This window comes from Vanessa atalanta, chromosome 3 (assembly GCF_905147765.1).
Source record: "Vanessa atalanta chromosome 3, ilVanAtal1.2, whole genome shotgun sequence".
NCBI classification, from domain to species: Eukaryota; Metazoa; Arthropoda; class Insecta; order Lepidoptera; family Nymphalidae; genus Vanessa; species Vanessa atalanta.
Genome location: NC_061873.1, coordinates 4,802,732 through 4,820,516, shown reverse-complemented (window position 1 = coordinate 4,820,516; position 17,785 = coordinate 4,802,732). Strand labels below are relative to the sequence as shown.

The following is a 17,785-nucleotide window of genomic DNA, read 5'->3' as shown; positions in this document are numbered from 1 at the left end:
CCTACAGACATTATTTGAAACGCATTAAAATCGCGGTTGTGGAAAATTTGTCGGCATCGAAATTACTACTCCTCTCCGAGTGCATAATTTATCGCTTATAAAGCATCCGGTTCGCGAGATTTGATTTTGTTTCAAATTAGGGACTCATTGATGTAAGTATGAAGTTGATAATCGACATTATATTAAAACATTACAAAAAATCAATATAAATGTTGTTTAATAACTTGCTTATGAGTATATATTTCTTAAATTTATACGAAAAGCGAAGTTTGTAGGTATAGCGAACATTATTTCCGTGATAATGAAATGCAGCCAGACTTAGATCAAACAGCATTACTAGCACGAGGTCTCAAAAGATGCAACTGCCCTGAGGAAGCAGTCACGCGCGGCGTGAACACGTGATGAATATGTATCGGCAGGCCTCAACGGCGCCTTGTAATTTGAACCTCGCCGGTAATTATTTACGTGAGAATGGGCCGCCCTCACCTCCCCGCGTCTGGCGAGACGAATCGTTGATTGCGCATGAGTTGATGCAGATTGCCCCTCATATATACTGCTAGCCATCGAGGAATCGCAATTCACTCTTTCCGTATGAAATTTATAACACCACGAGGAAATAAAAGTATAATAAATTAGCTCTTTATGATTGTATAAGAATTCTATTATGAAATTAATAAATTAAGTCTAAGCACCTGTAGAATGACAGACAACGGATACTTTAAATTCCAACCGGAGAATAGGTGATGTGAAGATGTTTTCTGAATATTTATGGGTCTTAAAACGTAAACCTCTAGTTATACTATATGATTAATTTAAATAAAACTTGTACCTTACTTTTTTTAGCAAATTATTTGAAAAAATATCATTTAAACTTTATCAAAAAATGATAATATATTATTTTTCCAAACTCATACATGCTAATTGTTTTATGTCTCTCGTATTCATATTAAATTCCACGTTTATGTTTAGTAATGTTCTTTTTATTATAATTGTCATAATACTTAATATTAAAGTATGTTTTTTCTGGTTAGATATAGGTGACAATATAGGTGTATGTGTATATTATAGGCGAACTACGATAGAACACCGATTAGAACCTTTATATAATTAATTAATATATAGATTAATCCTACTTAAATTTTTATTTAAAAAAAATATTAGACAATATTAATCTTTACCAAAATAAACAACGAAAAATAATCACGAGCGTTCTTTGTAAATAAAAACGAATGAGTAAAATTTGTAATCAGTCCGTATTATACTATACTTAGATAATCCAGAAAAAAATAAACTGCCGTTCAAGATCCCGATAAAGTCCTAGCCAAAGTATTCTCTTCTTATTTAAAGCTTATTACATCACGCTACGCTTTAATATAAGTTGGTGGATCCACATGGGGCACAATTTAGAATTAAAACAAACTGATTATTTAAAAAAAAATAAGCTATAACTCATTGATACTTGCCCAATTATCGTTATCTCAGCTCTAGAAAACACATTACAAGTAAAAAATATTTAATAAAAAGCATGATTACCATGAAGAGGTAAAGTGTTATATATGTGTATGACAGGATAAGTCGTAATATACCAAATGAATTACAATAACGCGTCGCTTTTTTAAAACTTATTTTGCCCCTTGCAAAGTCGGGGCAGTTTGCTAGTTTGGTATAAAACACGTCAACAATGTATTTAATACTAGTTTATCTCTTAAAGAACTCGGGACCGATCTTTGGCATATAAATCATATCTTATTAACACGGTAATTTAGCACGAAATGAGAAATAAGTGGAACATCACAACGGGGTTTCGTGATATTTTTTTTTCCATAACAGAGACGTGGTGGAGTGATGACGGTTGTTTTGACTTATACTGACATTTGCGTGTAAAACAGTGCGCCGGGCCCTCGGAACCAATCGAGATTGGGTCAGCGGTCTCGCAAAAAAATTTACATCGAGACATGTTTGAGCTAGTATAAATACCAACGCTGGCAAGATAATTGCTAAAATAAACATAAAAACTTTAACGACTGTAAGTTTATTACTTATAAAATATAAGCTTGAAATAACAAATTGATTATGTACATTTTAATAATGCGTTCTTTTTTATATTATTAATTCCCAATTATTTAATAAGTCGGCATTTGTTATCCGTGCGAACGCTACTCATATATAAAACTATAATAGATGCAAAAAACAAAAGTGGGCAAAACATAATTATGCATGCCCAATAAAGATGCTTTTGTTTTTTTTTAATTGTGTGCAGTCGTATGTAAATTGCCAAATGAGCCAGTAAGTAGTGACAATTGCCAATAGACCTTAGCACTTACACCATTTGTATATATATTTTTTATATCATATTACATTTGTCAGTCCTGGCATATGGACCTGAGGGTAACCACTGCCCCTTAGACATTGGTATTGTAAGAAAGATTCATCACTCCTCATAACACCTATGCGCCACCAAAATTAAGAATGAAGGTGTCCCTTGTACATGTAATTACACTGACTCCCACACCCTTCATTCTTATTACTTCTGCTACTATCTTATATAGAGAAATAATATTATAATGTGTTCGAAAAAAGAAAAAACAATAACTTAATTTTATTTGTCGCACAGTAATAATAACATAAAATAATTTTGAGCTCTCAATGAAAATTACGAATTATATTTTTCGTAATGGAAACTTAGACTTCCAAAAGTCTTTTTTATTTATATTTTAGTGTTATATTTTTCGCCAGTCTCGTTCTCCGTGATTTTCTTTTATTTAATCTTTAATTTGCATTTGTTATTTGAGTGTACATGCATTTTTTTATTACCAGACAACATCACATGTTTTAGGATTATTTTATCTTTTATGATTGAAATATGGTATTCATTTACAATATAAATATGAGTCTACATTAGGAGTCGTAGATACTAGTGGCGACATCTATTGACAAACAAACCAAACCGAGGTTCGCTAAAGTTGAGGATAGTCCAAACTTTTATTTTATTATAATTATTGTTTATCCGAATGGCTCAACATGTTTTGTATAGTGTTAGAAACTACGAATTGATTCAACGCTATAAATAACTCTTAATTTCAATATTTCTGAGACAGCAACCGGGTGTGTGTTTAAAAAACAAAATGTTAAATTGACTACTTTCAATAAGTAGGCATGTCGTGCGGTAAAATGCTCTTTTATTTATACAATTTACTCACGCAAAACAAACTAATTTACACCTTTGTCAGGTAAAAATAATGAATATATTTGCTTGTATACAATACAAGGATAGCATTAGATCTTGAGTGTTGCTGTATACGTTCGGTCTCCGCGCGGCGTGGTGTCCCGCTGCGTCAGGCCCCTAAAAACACACAGACCGCGGGGCGCCGCACTCTACCCGCGCCTTTTACTAATAACACAGTCTTTCCCTGTGTCATGCCTTATTTCATTCGAACGTCTCGTTTTTTCAATGTCTCCGTTTTTTTTCCTCCTAACCTCAAACAATAACAATAAAACGAGGCTCTGATGATAGTAATCCTTCATCCTCATTGTCTTTTGGCAGTTTCGTGGAATAAAATATGTTGAGCTCTTGCGACTTGATATCTGAACGTCACATTATAAATGGCGTCGTTTAAAATATTTTAATACCTTGTATATCACGGCGATATTAATTTAGTACGCTTGAGTTGAGCAGGCCGGGTGCCACTGCAGGAATGTTAAATGACGGATTACCGAACGCCGAGATCGAAAGATAACTACTTATCTCGCTGATTCTATCATTGCCCTTCGTTACTCTTTTATACTTCGAACTAGTGATATCCATTTATTTTATATTATTTAAAACACATATTTTACACAAGATGTACGACTAGCAATTGTATATTATAAAGCAAACATATTTTGTAAGAACATAAATAGAATATTACAGGAGTTAAATTCAATAAATAAGTACTGCCTTCTTTATAAATAATTAGTTAACCTCACAATTTACTACACATAGAATCTTTAGTCCCAGTTGCGTTATAAAAGCATTTTTTTTATTTGGTCTCGTATCTGTGACTAAGTTACATCGATGTACGAAAACGCGCGCATTGTAGAGTTTGACGTGTTTACTTAGCAACGGTTTCCATGGTTCGAATAGCTAGATGTAGAATTAATAGTTCATATTGTTATAAATATTTAATCAAATATGGTGAAAATAACTGTAGAAATGGTTCGAAATAAAGCAGAACATCATGATCGTTTGTTAGCTCCACTAGAAGAAATAGCTTTACATCAGGAAAACATTGAAAAGATTGAATTAATTCAAGATTGGTGCCCAAAGCTGAAAATTCTTTTAATGCAAAGTAATTTAATTGCAAAAATTGAAAATTTGAACAAATTAAAACATCTTACGTATCTTAATTTAGCATTAAACAACATAGAGGTGATTGAAAATTTGGAAAGATGCGAATCGTTGGAAAAATTAGATTTGACACTTAATTTTATTGGAGATATCGTGAGCGTCGAATCTTTGACAGGTAACTATAATTTGGTAAACTTATATTTAACAGGAAATCCGTGCACGGATTATGATAATTATCGTGATTTCGTCATTGGAACTCTTCCACAATTGTCGACACTTGATGGCAAAGATATTGAAAGATCTGATCGAATTAAAGGATTACAAAACCTCCCTGTTATTAGATCAGATATTCTATTCGAACAAAACATTTATAAACAACAAAGAAAAGCGCAAAAATTGCGTTTAGAAAGCAATATACAAGAAAAATGGGAAAATGAATACAAACATATGGATCCCGAAGAAAGAAATAAAAAATTTTGGGCTTCTAAAACTGAACATGCGCCCGAAGTGAGGTATGAAATCGAACGCATGCGACAATTAAAACAAAAAAGTTACGAATCTGAAACCAAACCGGATGAAAAAAAGGAAACTAGATTGTTTACGTCAGATGGCAGACCATTTAACATTAACCAACCAAAAATTGGTTTTAAATTTAGCGATGAAGATCCGAACTCCTACGTTTTAGATCTAGCGGTTTATAAACATTTGGATACTAACTTACTCGATATTGAAATTCAGACAAATTATATAAGAGTTACAATAAAAGGCAAAATATTCCAACTTCATTTGCCTCAGGAGGTGGATATAACAAACTCAACTGCGCAAAGGTCACAAATTACTGGACATTTAGTCGTTAAAATGCCAAAAGCAAATTTTATAATAAAAAAGGCTTCAACGACCAAAAAATCTATCACTCAATCACCAATAAGTGAAACTAGAGTAAGAGGCTGTGGTATGGGAATAACACAAACGAGAGAATTTTTAGAAATAGGATCATCTGATAATGTACTTGATTTAACAAAAATGACATCAACAAAAACACCTTCATACATTGATCCAAGAATGTCATTGATCGAGAAAAAACCATCTTCTAACTTTATTGACAATCCAGAAGTGCCTGATCTTATTTAAGTCTTATTATAAACTCCTTAATTATCCAATATAATACATGACGCTATAATATAAACCTTTTTTTATTTAATCCCACTAAATTGAATGTTTTTATAGATTGTATTCTTTTTCAAACTAGATAAATTACGAAGTCTAAATAAAGATCAGTAAAATTAACTAAAATATGAAATCAGTATAAATTATTCAAATAAGAAAATCAACCGTCTTAAACAAGTTTATTATATATTTTCTTTTTAAATGTATGTATTTGGAAGTGTTTGCTACAAATACACTTTATTCTAGGAATATTATTATAAGTATCGTAAAATAATAAACAAATTGTATTATAAAAGATGTAATTTGGTATTTCATTTAACCTAAACATATTGGTATTTAAATTACAAATAAAGCTATTTACATTCATTTTTTTTGTATTCTTAGTAACTATAAATGTAAGTGTATACAATTACATTAAATTACCTGGCACATTTGATTTTTTATATTACAATAAATAGAAGGAATTTTGCAAAACAGCAACAAATAAATAAGAACAACTAGTAACTCAATAAATCATAAGCTGATTGATATGAAACTAAATATAATTAAAATAATAAATATGGCCACGCTTTAAAAGTTATCATTATGTCAAAAATTAAATTAATGAAATCAGGAATGAGTTAATCCGGAACAGCGAATTCAACCGAAGAAACAGAGCTACCGACGTAGTTTGCAAGATTAGCAGACTGAAATGGCAGTGTACTGGGGACGTATGTCAAAGGGCCGAATGTCGTTGGTGTTTACGAATCCTTCAGTGGAATACAAACCTTGGACTGACAAAATCAACGTATGGTAAGCCTTTAGCCAGGTGGACCAAGAGGTGGCCGATATTAAAACGAAGAGTGGACGAGCTTTGACGCACCTAGGGTTTGGCCTTTGTTCAGTAGTGGACAGCGATATGCAGAATGATTATATTGTCATGTTTCATAAAAAAATATGTATATTATTTTTAACTAGACTATAGTTTACCTTACACTGACACAAATAATAATAATAATAGGATTTCAATCATTCTCACCATATTTTACGAGTATGTCACATAAATTTTTATACTTAAGTTTACACATTCAAAAGCAGTATATAATTCAAGATTTTTGTGAGTATTTTTTTATTTACTTATTCATATTTCACGTGTCTCGTTAGCGTCAATTAATGGGATTCCATTAGTGTCTGGAGGCGAAACCATCAATGACAGAAAACCGTCCACGTCGTGCAGTTCCTTTGAGGAAAACTTCGCTGATATTTGGTGTCGACCGGCCCATGGCGGTGTTAATTTAAACTGAACACTCGCAAGGGCGCCTGGAGCTACGTTCTGAAATAAAATGTCAATAATCAAAAGTTATTCTCTTATATTAATTAATATTTCAAAAGTACCTACTACATAAAAATAATTGGATTTTTTTATGTAATAGGTAGGCGGACCAACAAATGGGCCATGAGATGTTAAATGGTCACCACCCATAGACATTGGCCAATTCTTGACAATTCCTTAGATCGCAAATGCGCAACCAACCTTGGGAACTAAGATGTGTCCATTGTGCTAGTTATACTGGCTCACTCACCCTTTAAAATAGAACACAAAAACTAAGTATCGCTTCTTGGCGGCAGATTACCTGATGAGTGAGTAGTACCTACCCAAGCGGGCTTGCACAAAGTCCTATCACCAAGTATTATATAATTATAGATGTTGTAAAGAGTGTTCAAAATCTATAAATATATTTGTATATATAATATTTGTATTATAAAATCTATTTGTTTAAGATTAATATACTTCGAAACCATTTGACACATTACTAAGTGAGTTCGAACATTAATGTTTTTCACACGAAAACGATTTTTATAATCTAGTGTTTATTGTAACTCGTTAAATGGCCTTACAGTGCATTAATTTATATACCATTTAACCGATTGCGAATACAATTAGTAAATATAAACAGACAGGATAACAGTTCCCAATGTCTGCTAATGTTCTATTCATTAATAAGATGAACAAAAATTCACAAAAGTCACAATTATATTGAACTGTAACTTGTCTACAGCTGATCGCTTAGCACACAAGAAACCAGGGCCAATAACGTAAACTTAATAATTACCTCGCTCAGTTCAATCTTAAGTTGTTTGTCCAATCCTGGTCCTTGTATATAGAATTTTCCACTCTTCAAAGGTATCGGAAGAGGATTTTCTAATTTGACTGTCACCAAAAATTCCTGTCGTGAAATTGGCTTTCCGTCATATGATATTTTAATATCGGGATTTCGTACTCTGAAGTCGTCTTGTGCGAAATAGTCGAAATTTCGGTCCACTATTGTCGCTAAGCAAGCTATGTTGAACGACGCCTGTAATAACGCAATAATAAAATAACATTAAAATTTTATGTATTTTTATAAATATTTTATTAGTGATAAAATTATGTTCTAGACATTAATTATTATGTAATAACAATTATTATGTGTATTTGATCCTTGCATAACCCAGTGGTTGGTTTTTGATGGTCCATGGTTCAAAACCGATTATTATTTTATCTTTTGAATTAATCATTTTAAAGTGAAATATTTCGAAGAAACCTGCAAGGGTTGGTATAAATGTATATTCAATAACCCAAGAAGTATATGTATGTAAGTACATGCTGGTTTGCGCAAATATAAGTTGCACAATTTTTTTATGTAATTTATTCTAATTTCAGTCGTCGTACTCTGTTCGAAAATTGCCGAATAATCCTTTTTAAAAAACATCAGATAAACTGAAATATGAATAACTTAAGCAAGTTTACCTGGTCAACTATTTTCTTGAAATAATCACTAAATGTGACTGGCAGTGTAATTTTTTCTTTCGCCGCTGGAGCCATAACCATCTCAAAGTCTTGTCTTTTCACGCCGTCTCCGGTTACCCCGGTGTACGTGACTGTGTCCACTCGCAGCACTCCTTTCACCTGATGTTCGTTGATCGTCGAACGGTTCTTTATATGCAAGACCTAAAAAATATATAAAACTTGGGTAAGTAAAAAGGTTTATTATTATATAACGTCGCTCGTCAGATTAAGAATTCTAACGGACTTTGTAAGCAATGTTTATTTATAAAATTTATTCTTCGCCTTTATTTTTATAAATGTTTAAATGATATTCGTTGTAGTATTTTTTTTATAAAATAAACTCTATATTTATTTCTACAACACAATTAGGAACACCAAAAATTAAATATCTTGATATAATAAAGACATTTGTTAAAGGTATCATAACGTATTGATAATGATTATATATAAAATACGTACCACATTAAAGTCCTGTCCGATTTTAATGTCGTCTCTCAGTTCGAATTCAAAAACAACGTCATTAAACGCATCATTGAGATAATAACGTGCAAATATGCTTTCTGATTTCCGCAGAGCCTTTTCCATAGTATCACGTTCCTCTCGGGTTCTCTCCGGATATTTATAAAGGTCGGTAATATCCTTAAAAAAATATTAAAATGATCATTTAAATTCTATATAATTATTTTTTTAAGTTATAACTTATTTTATTATCAACGATCTTTACTTATTCCTTAAAAGTATAGTAAAGCAACGATTTCACAAAAAAACTTTGCTACTAATTTATGATCAGGCGCATTGTTCCGAATCGAACCGTTACAAAAATTGGTCATATTAAAATATACAAGGTAATAAAGTATACCTCTCGCTCCATCCGACCGATCGCTTTGGTGGAAATATTTTGTCCAATTGAAACTGTATCACGTGCTAAAAGTTTTAACGGTTGAATTTCACCGGAGTATTTCCATAGCACCTGAAATAAATATTTTCTCTTATTTATAATATGCAAGTATAAAAAAAACTATGTTAAGTCTGTTAATATATAAAACTTTTGGCTAATTATTATAAAACACAATTAACTACAAATCTTTGGACCGGTCTAAGCCTATCTGTTTGTATTATATTCTTCCTTGTATTATATTACGATATGAAGACCGTTACAAAATATTATTTTCCACGTTGGCCGAGATGACCTGATGCTGAACTGTACTTCGTGTGTACTTGAGTTGTCATTTAAATTCATCTCATAGTCGGCGGCGAAGAAAAACAGCTTGACGAGTCAGAAAAAAAATCTTCCACATGTCACCAACGATTATTAGAACAGCGCCGTGAAATTAGCTCTAATCCCTCTCATCCTTAGCCCAGTATTGGATCATTAATAATCTAAACATTTTTTAACAATTACTGTTTAATATACATTTCTCAAGCATACCTTATCTGCATTGACTTGCGCAAAGACGTAGGAAGCATCGTAAGGTCGCTGCAATTCACCATCTCGTACAGCTCGTAAAGACGCTGGGCCACATCGGAAAACGTCCTCTGAGGTTTCTTGTGGTGTTGAGTCAATAGCTTGCCAGCCGCTGTACTCAGTTCCTAAGTCTGGCCGATCCATCCATACCTACACATCGCACAAAATATATAACTTTAAATTTTATATTTGTAAGTATTCTTTGAAATTGATATAATTGTTAGATTTTTACATTTCATATATCCATACAAAAATTGCAATAAAAGTACAACAAAGATCATATCTATAAGAAATTAAATAATAATAAATCGAATATAATTATAATGTAAATGTAAGTAGAAATATATATATATATAATGATTATGTAATCCATGTTACATCTGTATTTCGTATAGTATATCATAAACAGATATCGTATCGGCAATAAGAAACAGATGTTGAATATAAACTGATAAAATAAGAAGCTCTTAATTTCCAATAATATTTCTTGCCAAACTGTTTTATAGTTACATCAACCAATATTTGGTTCTTCGAACTTCTAAATGTGACTCACCTCGTTCCACACGTGATAGTTCCAAACTGAATCTCTGGTGAACTCCTCGAGTGTGTTGCCTTCTTCATCTTTAATTATGTCAATAGTCAGGCTTCCTTGACTGTCGTGCGCTGCGTCATATCCAGTCACTGGTCTACAGGGGATTCCTAATGCTCTACAAACTGGAGAAGAAAATCTTTTCAAAAAATAATTATAAAGTAATATATTCGGAAACAAAAACTTTTATTTCAAGTCTTCGATTTTTTTATGTACAAGAATGTTCGGCTATATGTTTGTTTTAAAACCGATATTGATGATTATTTTGTATTAGCTTCAGTACAGCTTCAAATTAGCTCCATTAAAAAATAATGGGTATTGTATACTATTAAGTTATACTATTAAGTTTTTATTTGAAAACAAGTTGATATTTTTTTATAATTAATTTATTTCTTACTCGTTGTTAAAACTCCAGCGTAGACCCAACATTGCGCATACTTGACTGGCTTTTTCTTCTCATAATACTTCTGTAATATCGACAATGATCCGACCCATTTCAGCGGATGTGTGCCACCACTGTATTCGCTTAACTCTGTGGCCCAGTTACCGAACAAGACGCCACTGTCGTCTTGAACATTGACTGCAGCTGACAGCGCTCGGACCGTCCTGATGGGATCGCCTCTCGCGCGACCTTTAACCTAAAATACAATTTCATTTTAATAAGCAATTTGAGTATTAAACTTTGGTGCGATTGGTCAAGTTTCAGTTTAACGTTTCTAGATGTAACGATAATGATGCAGAAACGAATTTAGTTCCTGTCACGTCCCAATAGCTCTTGAAATATTTATAGTTCCATAGAGTAGATTTCCATGGATATTTATTTATTACAGTGTTTTAAATCACCTATTTTATGTACCATCTGGCATTTTTTATTTCATTGTTGAAACTTTTTATGACAATAGAGCAAAAGGAATCGATCTTGTGGTCTACACGTCTTGAATGTTTAACACAAAAAAAAATGCTTAAGTCCGTGTCAGTCCATGCCGTTAAATCACCAAAGTCACCAAATAAATATTATATTTACGTACTACTTGGACGACTTCAAGATAATAACGAAGTACATTCATAATTTACCAAGTACACTTCAGAAAAATAGATTTTCTGTAAAAAAACTTCACTCAAAAGATACGTAGCCTTACGTTACGCGTTGGAAATTTGACCTTGAAATTTCACTTCGCGTTCAAATAAGTTTTAATTTCATCATAAAGACGATACAGTTACCTAACTTTTTTAAACAGCTTTGTCAATTGGTTTAGGAAAAATATATTTTATAGACACGGTTTCATTTGATCGTGCAAAATATTAAAAAGTAATTTAATGCTTATAAACTGCAACAGTTTAGATAATAATATATAATATAATAATATAGTTTAGATACCTATAAATTGAGCCATTAAATATATGTATTGCAATACATTACAATAGAATCAACTACATAAATTTCAATTTAATAACGACCTGTTGAAAATCGTTTAATAGCAAACTTTATTTAGCAAATAGTATGTAAATAATAATAATAATAAGCAAGCTCTGAATTATTGCTTCGGAGAACAATTAATGCATTGATAACATATGACCGAAGATAATTTTATTTGAAACCTCAACAACAGAGTCATAATAATATATTTAATGATCGAGGCGTACCTTTCCAATCTCTCTGACGAGGTACAAGGCGCATTCCAATATGTCCTTCTCATACTGCGCATAATACCATGGCATAGGTTTGATTACGTTATAGACGCCTCTATACATAAGCCCACCATCTTCTTGAACGTATTCCTCTCGATGGCTATGTCCTTTATTAAAAATAAAATATTCAAATTAAATGGTTTGAATTATCTTACTACTACAGAGATGTCGTAGAACACCTGGTTGTTGTTTTCCCTATTTATTATATATTAAATAACCGACGCAATTAAATAAATTAAAAACGTTTGAGTATAATTAAATGACAAGAAAATTATTAAAATTCCGTGTAAATTAAAACAACGACAAAAAAGTTCAAGTAATTTTATATTAAACTGTATATAATAGTAAGAGAAACAGGGATATAACGGTTTCTCCTTACGTGACGATTTCTGCCAGTTCGTTCCAATAATATATTAAAAAAACAAATATGTTTTTAATATATATAAAATTCCTACCTGGCATGTAAACACTGTCGTTTAAGCACCATGGATTAAAGAGCACATATATGGGGAGTGGATGTGTGTAGCTAAGTGATTCGCCTCCATTCAATCTGGTGTCTACGTCGATGCGCCACGCAGCAACAATGCAGTCAGCGGCTGCGGTCACTGCGACCATGAGATGAGAATCCATTTGACCGTCATACACAGCATTCCATGCGCCTAACGTTTCGGATCCTTTCTCCAGCATAGGAACAGCCGCTGACGTATCCCCCGACGGCCCACGCTTTTCGACATCTGTTTCCATACAAGTATTTAGTTACTATTTGCTATTCTTAAATTATATTAAATAGTAATGTTATTTCCGACATACCTGACACATAAAAGATAAAAGAAACGGCATCTCTGCTGGCATCGTATGGCCGGTTTAATAGAATATCAAGTTTGAAGGCCTGACCTCGTCTTATAACAAGACACCTGTCAACATCTTTTGACATGAGATTGAATTTGTTCGTGTGATGATTTTCCCCATTAGTTTCGATGCAAAAATCGATACCTTGCACGGCGAGGACACCTTGTCTCGTTCCGCTGATGACATCTGAATAAACAAACAGTTCTCTTAGTTCAATATCAAGTCTAAAGATTATGTAATCCTGTCGATGTACTCAATAAATGAATATAAACACACACGCGTAATGGTGAATTGTAAATAACGAAATGCAATACAACTTAGTGGTAATTAAAAATTTAATCGTACTTTTAAATACATTGTAGTATTACAATATATATTATAATTTATCATTGTTTAAATTTATTGGCTTTTAAAATAATCCGAATATAGTACATCATGTGTATACAATTTTAGTTACATACTAAATATAGTTTAAATTTATATTAATCATTCATTGAAGGCTGATAGTATTCGTCATCGTTTAAAATTTTCGCGCCTCACACTTGGATCAGAGCCAAATCATTTATTCGGTCAGAATAATACAAACTTGACCAATGCTTTATACTGTTGCTTTTATAAACACTTCCAAGTGATGTAAACTATAAATTTAGCAGAATACGTAAAATATCTAAGTTTCTACTTGAACGATTTCGATTTCATACAATTTACCTGGCTGAAATGGGATAATAATGTACTTCTGACGCCTTCCAAAGTAATATCTCCATAAGTTCTTGAAATACTCCATATCACAAACTTAATTTTACACCGTTTAAATTTGCGCTTACATCAGATACGATAAGCGCTACCTCTAAATAATGTATCAGCTTACTGATACGACTACTCAGTTTAACCGATCAGTTCGATTTCACAGGGTACTAATTGATTAAACAAACGTCCAGCTTCCTATGAATACCGTCATGGACTGTTTGGTTCACGCTCTAAACTTCACCTATAAGACTCCTACAGCCGGTGATGTCACGAAATATACATGGCTCACAGTTGATACAAGGAATTATACTTAAAGCCATTCATTGATGGTAGCTAGATTCTATTACTCATCGAAACTTCAACGTCGCGATCTTGCTTGAATTCTCAAAGAGTCATGTCAAAGTAAATAATGATCAACCCGTAAATAAATAATTCTAAACGGAATCGAGCAATTCTAATAATAACGTAATTGTCACAAAGTTGTTAGCAGTACAATTTTATTCAATCGATTGTGACATATGTATTAATGATAAAACGACAGTGAGATCATTGGAATTTATAAAGATTTATTTGTAACACCTTTGCCCAGCTATGAGACAATCAAACTTGTCCTAGAAGTACAATCAAAATTGACTGAACCTTACAATATTCCGGGTCAATTGGTTCCACGCCTTGATAATATTACAATACAAGTTTAAATGAATTAAGTCCTAAAAAGTATAATAATATTCTCGCCTAAAACAATAATTAACCAATTATGTTTCCTTGTGGTATTAATTACGAGTGTGGGTGAAAAGGTCTATATCTGGATGGATGTACTATCCATTCAAGGTCTGTCTTAGTTTCTTAGTTCCCACGCACGCGTAGGTTTCTGCATAAGCTTTAGATAAGATCATCACACTGTTAACAGCTATATTTGCGAAGATAAAGGATTGTATTTGAATGCTTGAAATAGTATCTGTTAATGCCAATTTAAAAGAGAATGAACTTGATATGTTGAACAAATTGAAATGAAATTAAAGTTAATTAAAGTATTTTTGCGCATATAGAGCCTAATGGAATCTCGTGAACGTTAATCGAAGATTAGGGTTCAAGCACCGCCAAGCAACAGTTATAATAATAATAATAATTCACATCGAACTCAATGCTGAAGGAAAATGTCGTGAAAAAACATGCGTTGGATGAAATTCTACCATTGGTGTATTGGTCTACCCGTGGCCATATTCAAGAAGCATGGTGGAACAAACATCCTCTGTAATGAGAGAAATATTGGCTTTTATTTTACTTATATCGTTACATAAGTATTTTTTTATTAAATTTTCAAAAATGGTTTTATAGTACTTCAAAATTATTTTAATCATTTTTGTCATGTACGTATATAGAAAAATATCTCTTCAATCTGAACATATCCGTCAGTGTATTTCAATACAATAAGCACATTTAATTAGACTTATATATGTATACTATCTACACATTACGAGTCATTTAGTATTTCTGTTATTCTGTAATTCCTATGACAATAACAAAACCAATAATAAAAAAGCAGCAGTTAATAAAGAGATAAAGAAATTCCATTTTAATATATGTTTGTCGAAGTTGTATTACAACATAACATCACTTTTTATATTATAATAACCTTTAGTTATTCTAGACCATCCGTTAAAAATAAAAGGTATATTTACTAAATTGTTAACTTTTATGTGCTTAACTAAAAACAAATTAAATAGTCAAACAAAGAAGAAAAAAACTATAGACTATACTTATATTATAAATGCGAAAATAACTCTGTTTGTCTGTCTGTTTGTTACGCTTTTAAGGATAAACCACAGAACCTATAGTTATACTTAAAACCTGCGACTGCCCTCGACGCGAGCGAAGACGATATGGAAAACTAGTTTCTTATAATGATAAAATATGCACTGGACAAAATTAACCTGTCATATCTTGGCTTCTGATTATATACGATGGCTATGAACTTAGTTAAAGCGTGTCACAGGAATTTCAATTCTATGATCATATTAATAAAATGCAAGCATGTTTGTAAAGTATTGTAGTACGTAGGTCGGTCGCCTGGACTAGCTCACCTTGAACGACATGCGCTCGGCCACGCATTTTGTTTTATTAAGTAATTTAAGTTCAACGTGAATCGATTCCTCAGGTGTAATCACGCAACTAACACTTTCTCTATATATTTTTTCTTATATGTGTTGTCTTAAGTCATATGTTGGATAACATTTTACTTTAGGAATTAGAATATGATCCCGGATTTAAAAATTCATATAATGCATGTTTTACAGCCAGTACAGATTTTCCTGCCTTTCTTTGATTTTTGTTACTTTTGTACTTGCTAGAGGAAAAATCGAGGGCTCAAAAACGAATACAGGACTCTTACTTATTCAAGCGATTGAGGAGTGGATTAACAATGTCGGGGCCCCTCCAATTTTTGTTCCAATTTGTGCCTACCTTAAGTCCCCTAGTCCTTACTAGAAAGCCCTATCTAGATAGTTTCTTACACTGCCCAATGAATAATCCGGCCCCGAGTACACCGTTGAGGTATTGTGGGTTAAAATTATAGTATCCATATTAGTAATCGTACATCTAATTAAACGAGTATATGTTATAAAAAGGTTGTCTAATACAGTAAATAAGTAATAAAACCCAAATCGCAAATATTCAATGAACTTGCCGTGTGTAAGCGTAAATGTTAATCGGTTACGTAATATTCAGTAGGAATGCTAAGAACTAAAGCAAACTTTACGACTGTATCATTGAGATATCTAACGAAACGTCTTAAATTTGAGGTATTTATTTTTAACCGACATCAAAAGACAATGATAGGCGTATTTTATTATCTTTTTTTTAGATTAAAGACAAAAGGAAATGATTTATAGCGATTACAATCGTTGTTATTTTTTGTAAACTAAAGAATTTATATTTAACTTTTAAATCGTTTTATAGTGCATGTATATCACAATACGCTTGTCATAAATTCTTGTTAATATAAAGCAAAGATTTTCCTCGTATGTAATATTTACAACTTGTTAAATATTATTTTACTGGGAAATACAAAAATAATGTAATGATCTCTTAAGCTTTTTGTCGCTCTTCAAATTTCAAATAACACTTAAACGCGGTCTTAGTAATATTTTCCAGCAAGTACACTTTTTACAAATGATGTATAATGTTCTATGCTAAAACAGTAAAGGTGTCGACCTTCAAGCAATAAGATATTGCAAATGTTTGAAAGGAGGAATAAATAAAATACTGGATTGTATATGAATTGGTAACCTTAAACATAAATTTTGATTATGAAACGTAAAAACAACAAACATAGTTAAATTCAGTATTATGCCAACGGTATTATTAATAATTATTATTCTGATTGATTACAAATGTAAAAACTTAGACGATGTATTAATGACAATTAAACCGGTTGGCGTGGTGCAATCGTTTAATTATGTTTTACAAATAGACGGTTTTTAACTTTATCCTTAACTTCTAAAAATCCTCAAAGTCAGTTCGACTTTGTAGATTATTGAGAATTTATTTTCATTTCGATTTCAAAACGAAATAACGTCATATCTATTTGGATATGAATTAATTAAATGTTAACAATTTTTTTATTGATTATAGTATGTAAAAGTAAACTCACTGTTTGACGTATCCAATCGCGGTGGTCGAGGTAGATCTTTCAGATCATACGAATCTGATCTCAAGAGTCCACAGCATCCACACCTAGCTGGGCATGCATTAGCTAGCTTACTCTTCACTGCACCCATGTTTTGGTGGTGGTGGTAAAATTCATATATCTCCAATAAAAATGATATCTACAAATCACTATAGTGCTAATTAACCAAATTCCACTAGAACAACGCTTAAACCACCTCTCAAAACATTCTAAGCTCGTAACGTTTGAACAGTTTGCCACTGTGTAAACAAAGCCTAAATTAGTGGTTCAACGCTCGTCTACACAACGTAACCCACTTGAAAGCGTATTAATATCCAATTAATAGTATATTTTCGATATATACGATCGACGCGTGCGCACCAAGCGCTGGATTCGATTGATCTGAGTTGAGTGCTCTTCTTGATACTTTTAACAGTATTCATATTCGTACATGACCGCTTATCAGGGTCAAATAA

The 17,785-nt window shown here is 32.1% G+C and overlaps 2 protein-coding genes across 3 annotated transcripts; one reads left to right on the top strand and one right to left on the bottom strand.

Moving 5' to 3' along the window:
• Nucleotides 1-4,141: 4,141 nt before the first annotated feature.
• Nucleotides 4,142-5,458, top strand: LOC125077266 (protein tilB). Its single transcript, XM_047689153.1, has one exon. The coding sequence runs from the start codon at nt 4,172-4,174 to the stop codon at nt 5,456-5,458; it is 1,287 nt and encodes a 428-aa protein (XP_047545109.1). The 5' UTR covers nt 4,142-4,171.
• A 707-nt stretch (nt 5,459-6,165) lies between these two features.
• LOC125077021 (annulin-like) lies at nt 6,166-17,698 on the bottom strand. Of its 2 annotated transcripts, none has more exons than XM_047688793.1 (12): nt 17,295-17,698; nt 12,857-13,081; nt 12,502-12,780; nt 12,002-12,153; nt 10,755-10,995; nt 10,322-10,482; nt 9,733-9,918; nt 9,163-9,273; nt 8,763-8,942; nt 8,265-8,465; nt 7,588-7,830; nt 6,166-6,806 (listed from the first exon to the last, which is right to left on the bottom strand). In XM_047688793.1, exons 1-12 carry the CDS (start codon nt 17,419-17,421, stop codon nt 6,615-6,617), a joined length of 2,298 nt encoding a protein of 765 aa, XP_047544749.1. In that variant the 5' UTR covers nt 17,422-17,698; the 3' UTR covers nt 6,166-6,614. The 2 variants fall into 2 exon arrangements, with proteins under 2 accessions (XP_047544749.1, XP_047544750.1); XM_047688794.1 differs by lacking the exon at nt 17,295-17,698 and adding an exon at nt 13,604-13,870.
• Nucleotides 17,699-17,785: the final 87 nt, after the last annotated feature.